Source organism: Notolabrus celidotus, chromosome 18 (genome assembly GCF_009762535.1).
Source record: "Notolabrus celidotus isolate fNotCel1 chromosome 18, fNotCel1.pri, whole genome shotgun sequence".
Classification (NCBI taxonomy): Eukaryota; Metazoa; Chordata; class Actinopteri; order Labriformes; family Labridae; genus Notolabrus; species Notolabrus celidotus.
The window spans coordinates 1,604,721-1,624,907 of record NC_048289.1 but is presented as its reverse complement, the minus strand read 5'-3'; the positions used below and the strand labels follow the sequence as shown (position 1 = coordinate 1,624,907).

Sequence of the window (20,187 nt, the reverse complement as noted above, 5' to 3'; positions counted from 1 at the left end):
CATCTGTGATTCACTTGATTTCTCTTTCTTTCATTAGTTTTTATTTGTTCTATCTTTTTTGTATGTGTGTGTACTTTTCAAAAGAAGAAGCTGTGATTCTCTTGATTTAGCAGCTTGTAACAGTAGTCTTCTCTCAGCCCACCGTGAATGCGTCTCTTCCGGTGTTACAGTTTTAAAAGTGACCCTGTAAACTGGAGACCTTCAGCTGAATATCCTCATCAGATATTTAATGATAGTCTAAAGACGTTTATGAGGGATGCATCCGACTGAGAGTCTCCAGTTAACAGGGTCGCTGTTTAAACCAAAACACCGGTCGATCTCTGCCACGGCTTTTTGAGTTCCAAAGGATTTTAAAGCCGTGTTGAAACGTCTTTGTTACTTGCGCTTATCTCCTCTTTGTTTTACTGCCCTCTACTGGTCTGGTGGTGTAGTGCATTTACTGGCCTGATTTATACAATCTACCTGGGACTTCAGCCTGTGGTCGAATTGCAGACAACAATGGGGGCACAGGAACCTTTTAGTTCAGGAGAAAGTAGTTCTGGGGGCTAAAAGACCCCGGAACTCTTGGTGGAAATGCATCTCAGGTGATCCAGAAATACTGCCATCATGTAGTTTGACCAGCAGAGGGAGCACTGACTTTATCTTTGATAAGATTACATTTACTTCATTAAAGTTATGCAGGAAAGCAGCCTTTTGAGGAACTTTTAAGAATCCCTCTTATTTAAAAATGTATGTGGTGTATGATTAATCCCTAATGTGTTCCCTTAATTTGAATGGCGACGGTGTCCAGCTGTGTTTAAAGTCTCATACGTTGTGATCATTAGCTGAACTGCAGATTTACAGTCTCTGCTGTATCTGTGAACTTTTGCACCCACTCTGCAGCTGAACCCCATCTGCATGCCTGTATGTGTGTGTGTGTGTGTGTGTGTGTGTGCGTTTCCCCCCTGCATGTCTTTGAGTGAACGTGTGTGGTCTTTTGCTGTGTGAGATATTAAACGGTCCTCCTCCTCCTCCTCCTCCTCCTCCTCCTCCTCCTCCTCCTCCTCCTCCTCCTCTCTCAGGACCCTGGGGGAGGCCTGGGCCCAGCTGAAGAAGAGTCTGGCAGACGAAGCAGAGGTTCACTTGAAGTTCTCCTCAAAGGTAATCCATCACACCTCTCTCCTCCTCTAATCACACGCCGCTCTCTGAACGACCGTACCTTATATAATCTTATTTATGCATGTGTAAGGATGAAGCACTTATTCCCTTCATGTCTAACGTTACTTTAATGCAGAGGTGTTTTTGAGGAGCTTCACTTCCCTCTGAACAGACAATGAACCGACTCCACATCCTCCTTTAGTTTCCTCCCTCTTGTCATCTTGTCTCTGAGCTTTTGTCCTGGAGATAGAAACTCCCACAGGCTGTTGTTGTTGTTGTTGTTGTTGCATCATTCTGTTTCTATCAATTTCAAATCAAAGCTAAGATAACTGGAGCCATCAGTGTTTGCAGCAGAATACTTAGACGCCTGTCTCTAGTGTCATCATGTTGATGACTTCAGTTTATTATACACAGGCATGTGTTACTAAACTTTCTTTACATCATCACAGGAGTCTCTGGTCTACCTCTGTATTCATCATTTACTGAGTTTATGTGACTGAAGTGTTTCAACTGATTCATTTGGATCCTATGGGGCGCCGTCTGTAAAGCTGAGCACAATGAAAATCTTCAGCTACAATTCTCCACATTAAGCTCCAACACTTCATAACGATGTGGAGGGGATTTTTAAAAGTCACTTTTTTAGAGGAATATTTGTGATCTCTTTCACGTTTCATTTTCTTATGGAAAAATATATTAAGTTAAATCACTGTTAAACCCAAATGCTCAATCTAAATGTTAAATCTAAATGCTAAACATAAATATAAATTTTAAATCTAAATCTAAATGTTAAATAAAAATCTAAATGTTATATATAAATCTAAATTTTAAATCTAAATCTAAATGTTAAATAAAAATATAAATGTTATATATAAATATAAATGAAAAATCTAAATATAAATGTTAAATAAAAATATAAATGTTAAATACAAATATTAAATATAAATAGAAATGTTATATATACATATAAATGTTACATATAAATATACATATAAATGTTATATATAATGTTGACTATAAATATAAATGTTAAATGAAAATGTTACATATAAATATAAATGTAAAATATAAATATACATTTTATATATAAATGTAAATATAAATGTAAAATATAAATATAAATGTTAAATATGAATATAAATGTTAAATATAAATATAAAGTGTGTATATTAATATATATGTTATATACAGATATTAATGTTAAATATAAATATTAATTGTGTATATTAATATATATGTTATATATAAATATAAATGTTACATATGAATATGAATCTAAATTTTAATTGTTAAATCTAAACCACAGTTGTCTGAATTTACATATAAGCTAAATATTTAGGATCGCAGAGCAACTTTAAACATTTATATTTAACAGTGAGATTTGACATTTAACATTTATATTTATATTTAACATTTATATATATATTTAAGATTTATATTTATATTTTACATTTATATTTATATTTAATATTTAACATTTATATTTATATTTAATATTTAACTTTTCTATTTATATTTATATTTAATATTTATATTTAACATTTATATTTAACATTTATATTTATATTTAACATTTAACATTTAGATTTAACATTTAGACAAAATATTTAACTTTCATATTTATATTTAGCATTTGGATTTAACAGATATTTTAACTTAATATATATTTTGCAACCAATTAAATTCCTCTAAATGTGATAAAAAAAGTCACTTTTAAAAATTCTCTCTACATTTTTAGGACGTTTTTTGGAGCTAAATGTAGAGAATTGTAGTTGTTGTTTTCAGGGTGCACAACTTCAGAAAGGCGCCACGTGCTGAAGGCATTTTTGAAATTGCGGGGTAGATGCAATTCCTGGAAACTTAGAGTTTAGTTACCCTTTAACAGAAAGGTCCATCACACACAGGAGGGAGACGGTGTTAAGGACAGTGTGTGTCTCCGCACTGTCAGCTCTGCAGCACATGTGACTCATGAGGCAGGCAGACTGTCTTCAGATGGGATTGCACACAGTTAAAGGTTTCCTGATGGCTCTGTGGGCTGGAGCACACACTCATCACACTCATCATAAATCATCCAGCAGCCTATGACACTACAGTCATCACTACAGTCATCACTGCATACATCTGCAGGACCGGAGGAAGGTTGTAATATGGCTTTTACACGTTGGAGTATAGCCAGCATTTATACCAAATATATTACAAGAGTATGATGGTCTCTTCTCGGGGAGTAGTAAACACGACCCCATTGAAGGCACCATAAAAAGACCAGAGGCAGAGCTGGACTCTTGGGGGAGACAGAGACAGTGACGTGATCCTCCAGAGGTGCACAGATGTCCGTTATAGATGTTCAGAGTAGACAGACTGATTTCTAGTTTCAATGATCTTTAGACATCATTACATCTTTGTTTATTTCTGAACAATAAGAAAATATTCAATAAATACTAATGTGGGACAAAAGAAACAACCCTGGGATGGTAAAAGAACTCACTTGTCACTGACATTAAAGCATCTACAGCAGAGTCCTGTCACAAACAGAAGCAGATCCACATGTTCATTCAAAATACAAACAATCAATACACTCAAGAGAGAATTCAAGAGAGAGGAGCGCCCGTTCATCTGTTTATGGTGAGTCTCAGTTTCACTGTAAACAGCTCAACAGCAGCTTCACTCTGGCTTCCTTCAGCGGTATGAACCTGAAACAGAAACTGATGTTCTTGTGTGAGAAGTAGTCCTGTAGAGGTGGATTTTGACCAAGAGTTCCGGGGTCTTTTACCCCCAGAACTACTTTCCCCTGAACTAAAAGGTTCCTGTGCCCTCACTGTTGTCTGCGTTTCGACTGAGGGCTGAAGTCCCGGGTAGATTGTGCAACTCAGGCCAGTGACGTATGGAGAAAATAAGTAAATGCACTACACCACCAGACCAGTAGAGGGCAGTAAAACAAAGAGGAATGCCATTCATCACAGATGACACCATAGAAGCAGACACACAGGCAGGTATCATTATGAGCAACACAACAGTTAGCCTGTTAGCATGGAACGGACTCATATTCACTGAATCAACACGTGAGAGGAGATAAGCACGAGTAGCAAAGACGTTTCAACACGGCTTTAAAATCCTTTTGAACTCAAAAAGCCGTGGCAGAGATCGGCCGGTGTTTTGGTTTAAACAGCGACCCTGTTAACTGGAGACTTTCAGCCGGATGCATCCCTCATAAACGTCTTTAGACCATCATTAAATATCTGATGAGGATATTTTGAAATCTTAATAAAAACTAAACTAGTTTGCATTCCCAGGAACTCCCTCTGTGTTTCAACAGCTGTGTAAACTCCACAAACACTGACACGTTCAGCTGAAGGTCTCCAGTTTACAGGGTCACTTTTAAAACCGGAACACCAGGAGGAGAGACGCATTCACGGTGGGCTGAGAGAAGACTACTGTTACAAGCTGCTAAATCAAGAGAATCACAGCTTCTTCTTTTGAAAAGTACACACACATACAAAAAAGATAGAACAAATAAAAACTAATGAAAGAAAGAGAAATCAAGTGAATCACAGCTCCTCATTTCGCTGAAGGAAGTCAGAGTGATGCGTCTGTGGAACGCACTGTTTACAGTGAAACTGAGACTCACCACCAACAGATGATGAGTGTTTATTTATCTGGAGGGCTTTCTCTTTACTCGTGATCTTAACACACCGTCACTTCTCAGGTTGACTGTTATCTATGCAGCACGTTGAACAGAAAGCTTCCCCACAGATCAAAGATGAAGATGAACACTATCTAATCCCACAGTTAAAGTTTCTCACTGCGTGCTGTTCACCTTCAGAAACATAAAAGCGGGTATCTGATGTTTTCGTTCTTATTTGGTTCTTAAATTTAAACCGTTCCTCTCGTAAACCGGCTCAGAGTTGGGGATGATGACATAATGTTGAAAACAGCTGCAGGAAATGGAGTTAATTATGTTTTTTGGATAATTAAATCAGATATGAGGAGGTGGATTAAAGTGATTTCCTGTTTTGATTGCTAACATTACCATTACTGAAGTGCACAAAGTTTGATTTATTTCAGGAGTTATTGCTGAAAGAAGTCACCTCTTCAGATGCTTGGGGAGTTACTCTATCTGTGTTTGCATTTAGTTATCAGGAATATGAAAGTGATTAAACGTCATGCATGCTTTTGGACAGGGAACACAGATCAGGGGTGACACTGTGTGGAAACTCAGCTGTTCCACATTGTCATTTATTTCCCACCACAGCCTGATGTTTCAAACACAACACAGCTGAGAGGAAATCCATCTTCTGAGGAGCTCGTTTCTATTTGTAAAGTTGTGCACACTAAAAATAACAGCAGCATTTCACCATATTTAGCTCTTAAATGTCTTAAAAATGTAGAGTGAATTTTTAAAAGTCACTTATTGGATCAAATTTAGAGGAATATTTGTGATCTTTTTCACCTTTAATGTTGTTGTGACAAATATATCTAAGTTTAAATCAAACTTAAATCTAAAAGTGCAAAATATAAATATAAATTTGAAATGTTAAATCTAAATCGATGAAGGTTTTATTTTGGAACTCAAGCTAGCGTGCAGTGTAAATTTTCATATTAGCTAAGCATTTAGGACAGCAGAGCAACATTTAACATTTAGATTGAACGTTTAACATTTATATCTTTATTTAGCATTTTAATTTAACAGTGATTTTAACTTACATTTATTTGTCACAACAAAATGAAATGTGAAAAAGATCACAAAATATTGCTCTGAATGTGATATTACACCGACGGTTGATGAGAGCTAAGAGGTGCATTTCAACGTAAGAGTACCAGGGTCTTTTAGCCCCCGGAACTACTTTACCTGGAACTAGAAGGTTCCTGTGTCCCCATTGTTTAGTGCGTTTCGACTGCGGACTGAAGTCCCAACAGGACAACAGTTAGCCTGTTAGCATGAAGAGACTCAGCTGGTCTGTTTTAGATGGTGCTATATTTCATCACAGATGGATTCACTGAATCAACACGTGAGAGGAGATAAGCGCGAGTAGCAAAGACGTTTCAACACGCCTTTAAAATCCTTTTGAACTCAAAAAGCTGTGGCAGAGATCGACCGGTGTTCTGGTTTAAACAGCGACCCTGTTAACTGGAGACTTTCAGCCGGATGCATCCCTCATAAACGTCTTTAAACGATCATTAAATATCTGATGAGGAAATTTTGAAATCTTAATAAAAACTAAACTAGTTTGCATTCCCAGGAACTCCCTCTGTGAAAACTGAAAAAATATTTTTGAAAACAAAATTTTAATTTGAAAACAAAAAAAATTGAAAAAAAAAATGTTGACAAAAAAAAATGTGACAAGAAAAAAATTGTGACAAAAAAACAATTTTGAAAAAAAAAATTGACAAAAAAGTTGACCCGGATCCTGTCGAAAAAGTACATTTTCCTCAAATTTGAAATTGTGCTCCAAAAGCAGAAGAAACTTGAAAAAAAGTGAAAATGTTGCGCCTGCGGTTGAAAACATGGAAAAAGCAAAGACTGAATCAACACGTGAGAGGAGATAAGCGTCAGTAGCAAAGACGTTTCAACACGGCTTTAAAATCCTTTTGAACTCAAAAAGCCGTGGCAGAGATCGACCGGTGTTTTGGTTTAAACAGCGACCCTGTTAACTGGAGACTTTCAGCCGGATGCATCCCTCATAAACGTCTTTAGACCATCATTAAATATCTGATGAGGATATTTTGAAATCTTAATAAAAACTAAACTAGTTTGCATTCCCAGGAACTCCCTCTGTGTTTCAACAGCTGTGTAAACTCCACAAACACTGACACGTTCAGCTGAAGGTCTCCAGATTACAGGGTCACTTTTAAAACTGGAACACCGGGAGAGACTCATTCACGGTGGGCTGAGAGAAGACTACTGTTACAAGCTGCTAAATCAAGAGAATCACAGCTTCTTCTTTTGAAAAGTACACACACATACAAAAAAGATAGAACAAATCAAAACTAATGAAAGAAAGAGAAATCAAGTGAATCACAGATGTGTGTGATGTTATTGTGGACGGAGGGAGGAATAAAAACACTGAGGTTAATCTACCAATCAGACACGTTCAGCATTGCAGGCCGTGCCCCCTGAAAGTCCCAGGACTTTTAAAAAGTACTACCCCCCTAGCAGAGGCTTTTCAGGGGGGAGATTATCTACCCCTGAACTAAATTTAGACCCTGGGTCCACTGGTCGTTCCTGTAGCCAAAAAACGCCTAAGGTCTGCACTAAGACACACTCAGGATGTTAAACAGAGAGCTCTCAGAGAAACGACTGTCATGTCTGACTTCATGATTTATCGTCCTCTGACACCTGAAGGAGGCTCAGAGAGGTTAAGAAAACTCTTGTGTTGTTGTTGTTGTCTTTGTTCTGCGTGTCGGTGTTGATCATGGGATGTTTTCTTCTGTCGATCAGCTGCAGAGTGAAGTGGAGAAACCTTTCCTCACCTTCAGGGAGAACTTTAAGAAAGACATGAAGAGATTCGATCATCACATCGCCGACCTGAGGAAACAGCTGGTCGGACGCTACACAGCCGTGGAGAAGGTACACACACAAACACACACACACACACACACACACACACACACACACTCTTACACGGCAAAGGAAAAAGTGTATCGTGAACTTTGAGTCATGGGTTGAATGAAATGTTACCTCCTTTATCAACACATGTCCTAATGTAAGGAGGGCCTTTAAAAGTCTCAGATATTAATATGAATAAGACAATAAATGAGGGAATTAGTAGTATATATAGAGTAGTATAGAGTAATAATGAGCATTTAGGAGTTTATCATTTAAGCTCTGTTTGCTATGATTCAAATATTCTTTAGATTAGTATGGAAGCAAATAGTTACCAAAATTAAAATGAAAAAGCAAATTTGAAAATTAAATTGCATTAACAGAAATGCTTATTGATTTTCCAAATATAGCTGCATTATGTGATTCATAATTAAAAATAATATTCATCAATCCTATTCGCATTTCAATTTTAATCTTCAACAATGCTAATTATTTATGTATAATTAATTTTCAAAAAATGCCCCGCTAAATTATTATCATAATTCAAATTAAAAAGAAAATTCAGCAATTAAAATGCCTTCACAGAAATGCTTTTTTAATTTTCAGAATAAATACGCATTTTGCTTTTTCATTTTATTTTGGCATCTATTTGTGTCCATAGACTAGTGCCTTCAGTAGTGTAATTATTTAACGTTCTGTATATTTCTTAACTAAAAACTAGTTTTTAATATAGTTATTATTTCATGAGTTATTGTTTTTGATCTCAGTGGGGTTAAGATTTACCGCCCCAGCCTCCTATGACACCATAAAGAGGATAATAAAGGGCGGCTAACAGCAGCTCTGCAGAAGTTGAGTCCTAAGCTAGGGTGTGAAGTCCTCACTAAACCAAACGTTGAAACGAGTTAGTTTGTAACTTCAGTTGTGTCATTGTTTGGTTTCACCACAGAGAGGTAAGATTCATCTTAACTAGTAGAACGTGATGTCCAACTACGGTCTAAACTAACCTAGATGTGACGTTTTCACTTCCTTCGGCCAATCAGTGAACAGCTTTTTTCTTGAGGAGGTGTTTGTTTAAGTGCTAACTCCCTTTAGCCACATTGCCTCTAAACAAGCTAACAGCTAATCATATCTCCTGTAACTTCACTTAGTCAACAAACAGCAACATAAAGGTGAAATATGACAAAAATTCACCTCGTACAGTATGTGCCAATTGAATGAGCTATCCAGACTACACTCGTCTTTTGAACCAGGCTGTAAACATGTTTATTTCTGCTGTAAAGATCGGCTTCTTTGAATGGGTGTGTATGTGGCTTCCGGGAGTCTTCCTGAACTGCAGTTTTTAGCCCTTCACCATTGGCCACATATTTTTAGAACAGAGGCTACCACTTGGCCATGACACCCGGTCTGTTACTGAGGACTTTACACCGACTCAGAGCGAGGTGTAATATTTAATGTTTAAATGTTTTTTATTGAGGTAGCAATTATCAATCAATCAATCAATCAATCTTTATTTGTATAGCGCCAAATCACAACAAACGTTATCTCAAGACGCTTTTACAAACAGAGCAGGTCTAGACCACACTATGTCAAATTATGAACAGAGACCCAACACCAAGACAGGATAAGACTCAGTCTGACCCCACCTTAATCCATCATGAGCATTGCACATCGCAGTATTTAGCTAGTTACAGTGGAGAGGAAAAACTTCCTTTTAACAGGCAGAAACCTCGAGCAGAACCAGACTCATGTTAGACACACATCTGCCTCGACCGAGTTGGGTCTGGAAAGACAGATAGAGGGGAGTAAGAGAGAGAGGTGATAGTGATGAGACGAGTAGTAGTAGCTGTTGCCGCTGGAGTCCAGCACGTCCGTATCAGCTGGAGTCCAGATCGTCCGCAGCAGGAGGACGTCTACGGCAGCTCAGAGGAATCTAATTATAAAACATTCAATGTTACAGATATTTTCCTCCTTTTCAATTAAATGAAGAAAAACAAAAATAACAAACAAACATACAAGTCAACAGATGTAGTGAGTAACACTAAAAGAAAAAAAAAAACATAGAGGAAAAGTAATACTCAAAACCACCCACCCCTCCCTTACTCCACCATACCCACCCACCCTGTCAGAGCTGTACTTCCTGCCACTCCAATGAGGCCATTAATGTTATATCGTGATTAGTTGAGTTTGTTTTTTCAATATATTGAATATATTGTAGAAGGGGAACTCAAGTCTTGCCATATTGCCCTGGATTATTTGAAAGTGAGAGCTGAATCCTCTCAATATAAGAGAGTTTTACCATTTCTTCTAACCATACTTTGACAGGTGGAGCCTCTACTTTTTTCCAAAACATTAAGATGAGTTTTTTAGCTATTATGAGTCGAGGTGTAAAATTGAAGATGTAACTTATACTAACGTTGGAACTATCTCAGCTGGTGCAAGGCCCAAAATGTTATGAGAGAGTACACTTCATCCTGAATTAGAAATTACGTTCAAACTAGGCTACTTTTGAACTAACGCTCAGCTGGTGAACCCAGTGATGGACACAACGATACTCAGAGAAAATACCTCTGTCTGCATGAAGTAAGTATTAATTTAGTCAATTAGTTTAAAATAACTGAGAACAATGATCGAGCAAACACAGGGAAATGAATCACATTTTTTCCTCTTATATTTGCCTTTATTTTATTTCCAGATGTTGAAACAGTTTTTGAATGAATCATGTTGATACTTTATAAACGTGATGAATCTTTGTGACAGCCCTACAGTCTCAGACTAACGCTGCACAGCTCTGCAGATTAACCTCAGTGTTGGTGCTGATTCAAACAGCAGACGTCTGTTTCCTGGACTGTTTCCTGCTCTTTCTCCATGTTTGATGAAAAGAAATTGTCCGGACCCTGAAGTCAGAAACAAATCAGTCTCCCATCATCTGTCATCTGAGCAGAGAGCAGACGTCTCCTGATGAACCGTCATACTGACAGTCCAGCGTTTACACATGTCTGCGTTATCCCTGCGATGAACAGAGGCAGACTACAACCTCGTAGGAACTCTTAGCACTTAAAGATGTTTGTCTCCCAGATTTTAAAGACAGACCTGCACTACAGTAGACGTGTAAAGTTAAGAGTCGGTGCAGCTGTGAGGTCTGAAGTGTCTCTGACTCTCTCCCCGGCAGGCTCGTAAGGCTCTGGCCGACAGGCAGAAGGAACTGGAGCTGAAGACGCAGCAGCTGGAGATCAAACTCAGCAACAAGATCGAAGAAGACATCAAGAAGGCCCGCAGGAAATCCACTCAAGCAGGTCAGAGCCCGGGGTCAGAGGTCAAAGTGGGGTTACAGTCTCACCCAGGTGTTTGTTGCTTAGAGGGGAGCTCAGGTATTTTTATAACTGGGGGCTGTTTCTACATGTTTCAGAGCCTGAAGACAAAACAGGTACACACAACTTCAGGAGGTTGCTTTATGATAAAGTTTAGAATCAAAGTTAGAGTTTTTGTCCCTGACAGGCTCTGGTTGTTATTCTAAGAGTCTGAGCTTTTACTTAAAGAGGAAGATGATCTTTAACCACATACAGCTGTTACATCTACAACTCTATATTCAAACCTCACATTGGTCATATTATGATTCTGCTGATTGCACAGAAGATCAGTCAACATTCATGCTCTTAATTCTAAGTTTGTAACTTAGATGTTCTTGGTCTCACTCACAGATCCGTCTCTCAGACTTAGTGAGAACACACTGTGAAGAATATTTCTGCACAAATGTCAAGGAAAAAATTCTTTCAATATTTCTGTATCAACAAAACCTTTTCACACATTATTTTTACAGATCCTTTTTTCTCAGACATGACAAAAGTATTTTTTTAAATGATTGTTGTAGTTGCTCGCTTTTGCCAGTCCAAACAAACCAATAAGCCACTGAGGGGCTGCTTTTCCAGGACTTAGTGAGTTGACGCCGGTCCTTGTTTAGCGATTGAATCAATAACATTACACAGACAGAAAATGTTTTCATTTTGTTTTGGTGAAACCTGACTCCCTGTCCCGCTCCATCTGCTCTGTTGAGATTGATGCGTCGTGCTCCGGCATCCGGCAAAAATAGAAGTCTTGTGTATCTGATCCGGAGGACTCCGACCTGCTGGATCAGAGACGCAGCTGGAACACAACGGAGCGGATCCAGTGGAAGTTAACACATTGACTAGAATAGAAACCTATCAGATCCGGTGCTGTGACACATCGGAGATGGACCGGACAATCTGGTGGAATTTGACCGTAACAATCAGGGAAGCTGGAGAGCAGCATGTTCTGTTTTCTTCAAGTTAAAGGTGACATATCACGCTCTTTTTCATCAATATATATTGGTCTAAGAGGTCCCCAAAACATGTCTTTAAAGTTTATGCTCAAAAAAACACTTTAAATCAGATTTTGGTCTGCCTGAAAAACCCTCTTCTTCAGCCCTCCTCAGAACACTCTGTTTTCTCTCTGACCACGCCCCCTCCGGAAGTGGATGTGCCTCGGCTCTCCAGCACGTTGATCTAATGTTTACATGTTGGCTGAATATGCACGGCTGCTCATAGATCGCGTTACTTCAACCTTCTGAATCTGATCCAGAATCTGATCCTGACGGAGAGGCGCCTGCAGCAGGACCTTTCTGAAGGATTGGTCACAGATTTCGTGTTTCTTGTTGTTTTATTTATCAGTATGTCGACGTGTGTCTTGGTACACAGCTACGAACATGTAGCTATGTGGCTATGCTAACTAGCGCTAGCACTTTTCCATGATAAATAAAAATCATCCACTAGATCTTCAAATCTGCAGACGTGGGGAGTAAAGCCGACCTCTGCCAGAAAGGCAGCAGGACCTTTCTGAAGGATTGGTCACAGATTTAGTGTTTCTTGTTGTTTGATTTGCCAGTATGTAGACGTGTGTCTTGGTACACAGCTACAGCTACGACATGTAGCTATGTAGCTATGCTAACTAGCGCTAGCACTTATCCATGATAAATAAAAATCATCCACTAGATCTTCAAATCTGCAGACGTGGGGAGTAAAACCGACCTTTGTGTTTATTAAGACAGCCTACAACTAGCATGCCTCCATCCTAAGCTCCTTGTTAGCACACATTTGTGCAGGGAATGAAAAACAGAGGAGAAGTTGAGTAGTATTTTATACAGTATATGGGCTGAACAAGCTCCGAGCTCTGACTCCGTGACAGACCTGATATTGTTGTTACGTAACAAAAACACTGAAGTCTGAAACGGCTCGTTTCACACACATTTACAGAAAGGTGGAGAAATCAGAACAGGGGCAGAATGGATTTTTTTCATTCTCGGGGGGTTTGTAGACATGCCAGGGACACATATTTCAGGTAGAGAACCATTAAAAAGTCAATTTTGCATGATATGTCACCTTTAAAGGCGGGTACACACCACAGGATAATCGGGCTGATTTTTGTCCCGATCTCTCTCTTAAGATCAAAGCCAGCAAAGGCTTGATTGTCTGATGTTTGCAAACCACATCATGGGTGATTTTCCTGTGGTGTGGGGTGTGTTCAGAGTGATTCTGTCCAGTCGGAGCCGCTCAGAAGGGCTCAGAAGGAGAGATTGTAAATAATGAACATGTTTAATATTTGCGACTATGAATCCTGTAGTGTGTGGGATGCTCCGAGAGGAGTAGAGCACGCTCAGTGTGTAATGTCACGTGTACCGGAGCAAAAGCCAATCAAGACGTGAGCTGACTCAGCTGACTGATGGAACAGGAAGTAAAGACAAACAAAAACATGGCGCCGGTGAAAACTCACCGCTGTAATGAATACAACTCGAGCTGTAATGAATACAGCCCACATTCCGCCATGTTTGTTTACACCGAATTCACGTGTTACTTCGCAAGATTTGGAATATTGAGCGTGAAGAACCTGATACTCTGCTGAAGAATGGGTTAGTGTGTGGTGTGCTCTGCAGTGCACACCACACACTAACTTGTGCGATCTGTCTTTTGTTGTCATCAAGTGTGTGCTCTCTGAATGTGTGAAGGTTTGAAGAGTCCAGTAATGTGTGCCAGCCTTAAAGTGGCTGTTTGTTAGTGAAGTGTCTTTAGATGGAGAGGTGTAACAGCTGTGTCTAGTTTAGAAGCTCTATCTCTGCAGGGGTCCTCTCTGTAATATCAGACACTTCAGTCTGATGCTTTTTGGACCCAGTTGTGTAACAGATACGAAACATCCATTAAAGCCTGTTTCCTGCCTCCTTCAGTCCTTGAACCTGCGATCTGAGGTGATCTGAGCAGGATCAGCGTCTCCTCTCTGTCCAGACTGCAGAGCCCCTGCAGGTCACTCAACGATTAAGTTCCTCCCACTTCACCCTCCACTGGAGCTCACTCTTGAAATCAGCGGTGACCCCTGGTGCTGTGTTTGTCTTGAACATGAGTCATGAGCTTTATCAGCACTTTGAGCCAGACTGAGAGTTTTTTTTAATAGAGGGATGAGAGAGGACTGGTCTATGTTCACAGCAGACTGACGGAGAGGCGTGGGCAGGGACTGACTCTACAGTCTGTGGGGGAGATTCAAACACATCCAGACGCTGTAGAAATCTGACTTTAATCCAACCCCACATAATCATCTCATCACTGATTTACTCTGTTCTCAATCTCAGGGTCCCAAAATGTAAAAAAGTGAGGTGATCAAGATAAAACAGACTTTATTATTCAGCTCACAGGGACGCTCTTATTTCCTGTTATGATCCAGTGACAGCCACGTACTTTGTTGTGTTGTTCTCCTCAGACTCTTTCCAAACATATGTTCTATTATTAACAAAGACCCAACATCAAGACAGGATCAGATCCAGGCACATCTTACAGACAGGACTCAGTCTGATCTCATCTTAATCCACCATGAGCAGAGCACTTTGCAGCATTTAGCAAGTTACAGTGGCAAGGACAAACTTCCTTTAACAGGCAGAAACCTCCAGCAGGACCAGACTCATGTTAGACACACATCTGCTGAGACTGTGTTGGAGAGAGGGATAGAGGGAGATGAAGAGAGAGAGGGATGATAGTGGTGAGACGGATAGTAGTAGTTGTAGCAGCTGGAGTCTGGCACGTCCACAGCAGCAGAGATCCAGAGGAACCTACGAGACAAGGGAGCTCAGGGACTCCAGAAAGGTCTATGGTTAGTAACTTTAATGGGACAGGGAGAGTTAAAGTAAGTGATGAGTGTCTCAGTTCCCCCAGCAGTCTAAGCCTATAGCAGCATAACTAAGAGCTGGTCTAAGCCTGATCCAGCTCTAACTATAAGCTTTATCAAAAAGGAAAGTTTGAAGCCTACTCTTAAAAGTAGAGAGGGTGTCTGCCTCCCGGACTCTGACTGGTAGATGATTCCAAAGGAGAGAGGCCTGATAACTGAAGGCTCTACCTCCCATACTACTTTTAGAGACTTTAGGTATGACCAGCTGGCCTGCATGTTGGGAGCGTAGTGTTCTAGAGGGGTAATAGGGCACTATGAGCTCTTTAAGATATAAAGGTGTCTTCTTAGTTCATGATTACAGCGCCTAGACTGAAGTCATGTTGTTCAACAATCATGTGTATAGTTTACTGTGATTCATTCTGATGTTTACACCGTGCAAAAAAATAAGCAAAGGGTTTGAGATTTTCTGATCAGACATTTTCTTCTGTGTTTGGAAAACGACCTTGGTGGGACGCTGGTTTGGCCTAATGTTAAAGTTGTGCGCCTCTTGTAAAGGCTGTAGCCCTCGGGCAGGCAGCCCAGGTTAGATTCATACTTGCGCATTCCTTTCCGTTTGTGACCCTCCGCTCTCTCCCTCCCAGCGTCCTGCCCAACCGCATTCTGCTGTCCTGTCAGCTGAATGAATAAGATGTCTTAAAAAATCTCTAAGGCTACGTTCTCACTGCAGACTCCACTAAATGTGGTCTGTATCAGACTCCTGTGGGAACATGTCGTGGCCCTAAACTGACCTGCATGTGCGAAACAGAGACGTCACAGCACTGTGTTTACAGAGTGAACATGGCGACCACTGCAGTATGCATGGTTTATAGTTTATGACAGTTTATACTGAAAGTTTAGGCGTTCACTAAACTGAACCTGCAAAATCCACTAACAAAGCAGATCCAGATCCTCAGCATTCAATAGAAAGTGTTAGCAACTGTCGAGCTTGTTTAGAGATCCACGCATGGCACCTCTAAACCTCAGCATGTATGTTCAACACAGAAGGCTCCTTCTAAATGATGAAGAGCGCAGTGTGCAGAGAGGTGGTGCTCCTCATAGACTGTAACGGACGTAGTATCCAGGACGTCACCCATCTGCTTCTGAAGCCAATTGTGGCGGGAGCCATATTGGAAATGTTGACCTCGACCTAACTTCTGTTAAGCTAGTGTGGTGTAAAGAGGCAGGTCTTTAGTCTTTTCGTGAACAGCTACAGGGGTCCACCTGTCAATCAAGTCAGGCAGGCTGTAAACATGTTTAATTCTGCTGTAAAGATCGTCTTCTTTGAATGGGTGTGTATGTGGTTTCTGTGTTTCTGCAGCCAGCCTCAAGTGGACGATCCATGAACTGCAGTTTTTGATACTTCCACATGAGCTTCATATTTTGAGACCAGAGGTTGACGCTAAACATGTTTACATCCTGGTACAAAGAAACGGCTTGGGTCTACGTAGTTAACTTCTCTATCGGCACACATTGTACAGGGGGGGGGGGGTTATAACTCGTTATTTTTGAAGATATTACGATTACAAGTTTTTCCCAAATAAGGACATGGCTGACTTGATTGACAGGCGGGAACACTGTATCTGTTAGAGAGGAGGCTAAAGGCCCGCCTCTTTACCTCACACTAGCTGTCATGTTGAGTTCAACATTTCCAATATGGCTGCCGCCGACGATTGGCTTCAAAACAGCGCTTCAGAAACAGACGGGTGACATCATCACGGATACTATGCCAATTATTTATGCTGTCTATGGTTAGCTGACGTCTAGTGTCTTGGATCGGTTGTGTTTCAGCGGAGATACAGATGAGGGTCTCATGGTGCGAGGAGATGATAGAAAGAGAAGCTCGCTGCAGGAGCGCAGTTTTTTCTGCGTCCTAAAGATAGCAACGTGTCACCTGTATGACCAAACACACCTCACCTGTGGCTGAAACTGATGTGCAGTGGAAGCTGGAGAATCTTGGGCAGGTGACAGTGAGGAGGAGGAGGAGGAGCGTTAACAGGTTCAGGTGGTGACAGTTTGAATGAGAGTTAACCTGCATAGACTGAGACTGACAGCAAACAGGTGTAAACCCACCACTTGAGTGTGATGTCATCAACCAGGCACGACCAAACACTGACACATACACACACACACACACACACACACACACACATGAAGTCATCCCTCCTCCGTGCTAATTATGCAACCAGGCAGAGGAACAGCAGCAGTTGTTGACGGTGTGTGTCTGAGTGATGAAGAGCGAGGAAGAGGAGGGGGGGGGATTGATGACAGAGCAAACAAAATAAAGCATCCATCTGCTCACAGCACAGACTCATTATGGCTCTCACACACACACACACACACACACACATAGTGAGAGTCTCTGCAGCACGGTCTGTTCAGTGTTTTAAAAGTATTGATACAAGCTCGGATGTTCACTCTGACGTTTGGTTTCATTTCTAAAGTCGTGAGTTCAGAGTGTTTGACTCGTTTCTCGTTCTTATTTCTATTATTTAATCATAGGACCACACACTGAGCTCACCTGAAGCTTACTGCTGCAACAACAAAAATGTGGAGTCCTAATGTTGCATCATTGGATTAATACTATTGCCTTTAAGTTGCTTTAATCCTTCAGATTGAGACTCAAAATGTCCAGAGATACAAACTAATCAGATTCAATTTGGGGAAATGTGGATGAAACAATAACTCAACATGAATTAACATCTAACATCTAACATGATGGAAGGAATATAGAGATTTAAGAGCTTATAGAGATTTACACTTCAATAACAACCTACTGGTCTACTGGATAATGTCACGTGTGTAGTCAAACAAAGGAGGGAGGACCCACGTGCAGACAAAGCCAACAGGTTAAACAAAACTTACTTGAGAATGTCCAAAAACGAAAGCACAGAGAAACACCAGAGAGCACGAGAGAGGAAGAACCCCACAAAGAAGGGAGGAGGAGACTGTGGCGCTCGGTTACGCTCACACTCTGGTGACGTTAAAGGAACATTTGCGTATCGTCTGTGAGCACGTATTTAGTGGTCAAGTGTGAAGGGATTTTTAAAAGCAGTTGCAACACACTTGCCGACCCCCATTTCATCACGCAGTATAATGAGAGGATATATTGAGTTAGACTAAACATGCAGCTGATTGTTTCGGTGTTATTTAGAGCTCTGCTTGGGTCATCTCTTCATTAATGGTAAGACGTAGGCTTAGAGAGCCAAATTTGTACTTTACAACTGTAATATGTGACTGTGATAAACTCCATATGATTATTAATAAAAACATCTCTGCAGATACAGGTAGTGAATTAAGTGTTCCCTTTATATAATACATTGTAAGGTTTTAATCACCATGGACCTGTTCACTGCAAACGTTTGGCTATATAATAATAATAATAATAATAATAATAATAATAATAATAATAATAATAACAACACATTTTATTTAAAGGGGCCTCTCTGAGCACTCACTGTACAGGGCAGAGTTTAAAAAAGAAAGATATAAAAATGAGGCAAATTAGGCATATGTATTGTTAAGATATGAATGTAATATAAAGTTACATTTACATCTTTAAAACATTTCTTACATTTAAATTTCTTCAGCTGCATCCAGCGGCAATTTTGTGGCTCTTGATTATAACTTAGGGGGAATAAACTTCACCAACACAGCTGAGCTGCAGTCTTACCGTAAGCACAGATAAAGTGCAGGTCAGGTGTGCTGCTGTTTTGATTGTTGGAGAGACGGGACACACTTGGTCACTGACACTAAGCACATGAACATGGACGGGACACACCCACAGAAACTAAATCCACACTATGTAAGGAGCAACAGATGTGAACACAGGACACAGGTGAAACCAACAGGGTGCAATCAAAGTGGAGGGAAAGGACAGGAAGTAAAACAAAGCATGAAACATGAGGAGCAAGCCCTTCAAAATAAAACAGGAAACACTACAAACACAATGAACACACGGGTTCAAGAATGAAAATGAAAACTAAACTAAAATAACCCAAGACAGATTTAGTAGATGTTTCTTGTTGGAGATCCTTTAGTCAGTCTGATTATCTGAAATGTAAGCACTTATTAGTGTTTTTCGAAAGTCCTCAGAAAATCTACAGAGGCAGCAGAGCATGCATGATGATGGTAAACTCAGAATCATCTCTATGCGCAGTTTCAGTCAGGCTGATGTCTCCGGGAGCTTTAACCTGCAGGTGAACACAAACATTACAAACATGTATGAAACACGTTAGAGGTACAGTTTGATGGTTTTAAGAGAGCGCACACAGAGGACGTTATGGACAAATTCCACCAGATCTGTGTCCGGTCCGTCTCCGATCCGTCACAGCACCGCATCTGATAGGTTTCTATTCTAATCAATGTGTTAACTTCCACTGGATCCACTCCGTTGAGTTCCGGCTGCGTCTCTGATCCAGCAGGTCAGAGCCCTCTGGATCAGATACACAAGACTTCTATGTTTGCCGGATGCTGAAGCACGACGCATCAATCTCAACAGAGCAGATGGAGCGGAACAGGAAGTCAGGTTTCACCAAAACAAAATGAAAACATCCGGTTTATTTTCAGAATAAAACACTCTGTGTTATCACCAGATCGTATTTCACTTAACTACAACAACAAACCAAAGTCATGATGAGCGGAGCCAGGCCTGGAGTCAACAGGTCAGAGGTTTTCAGAGGACCAGAAAGACAACATGGATGATGAGAGGAGGAGGAGAATCCTTGATTCAGTAATTACTGCAGGGAAACCTCGGTCACATGACTCCAGGTGTCCGGAGGTCCTGCTCCGTGCTGCATTCTAAAAACACAACCGGTGGGTGTTGATGAATGAGAGAGCACGGAGCCGGGCCCGTGTTAGGATCCTCTGCAGAGAAACACTCTGAGTTTCTGAATGGTGTTTAGATTTGATTTGATTTGCTGTTTCTCCATCCAGAGACACACGTGTGTATTGATATCAACATGTTTTAATGACTACATATCCGCTCAGACTGCAGATCATGTCTTTGTTTACTTTTTAAAAGAGACCACACTTTGATAAACACAGTCCTGAACCAGCTCAAGGTCTGATTACATTCAACACAACCATACATCAATAATGTCTGTCTGAACAATGAGATACATGAGCAGGAGATGAAGAACACATCATCATCATTTCCTCTCTGATTGAATCTCACACATGATGAGTTTGTTTTCAGCAGGAAACAGAGACGAAGATGAGTAGAGAGATACGGCCGTCCTTTTATCAGAGATCATGTTATCATAATAAAATCATCACTCAGAGATAATCCTGTTAGAGAGAGAGAGAGGTGGAGC

At 40.3% G+C, this 20,187-nt stretch overlaps 1 protein-coding gene across 1 annotated transcript in view; it reads left to right on the top strand.

Annotated features, from left to right (window-relative positions):
* Positions 1–535: 535 nt before the first annotated feature.
* The window catches only part of gas7b (growth arrest-specific 7b), a 22,904-nt gene continuing 3,252 nt past the window's right edge, over positions 536–20,187 (top strand). Inside the window, exons 1-4 of the mRNA XM_034707980.1 lie at positions 536–584; positions 1,062–1,140; positions 7,571–7,699; positions 10,845–10,968. Of these exons, the coding sequence (XP_034563871.1) occupies positions 574–584; positions 1,062–1,140; positions 7,571–7,699; positions 10,845–10,968 (343 nt within the window). The 5' untranslated portion in view covers positions 536–573. The remainder of the gene's footprint in view (positions 585–1,061; positions 1,141–7,570; positions 7,700–10,844; positions 10,969–20,187) is intronic.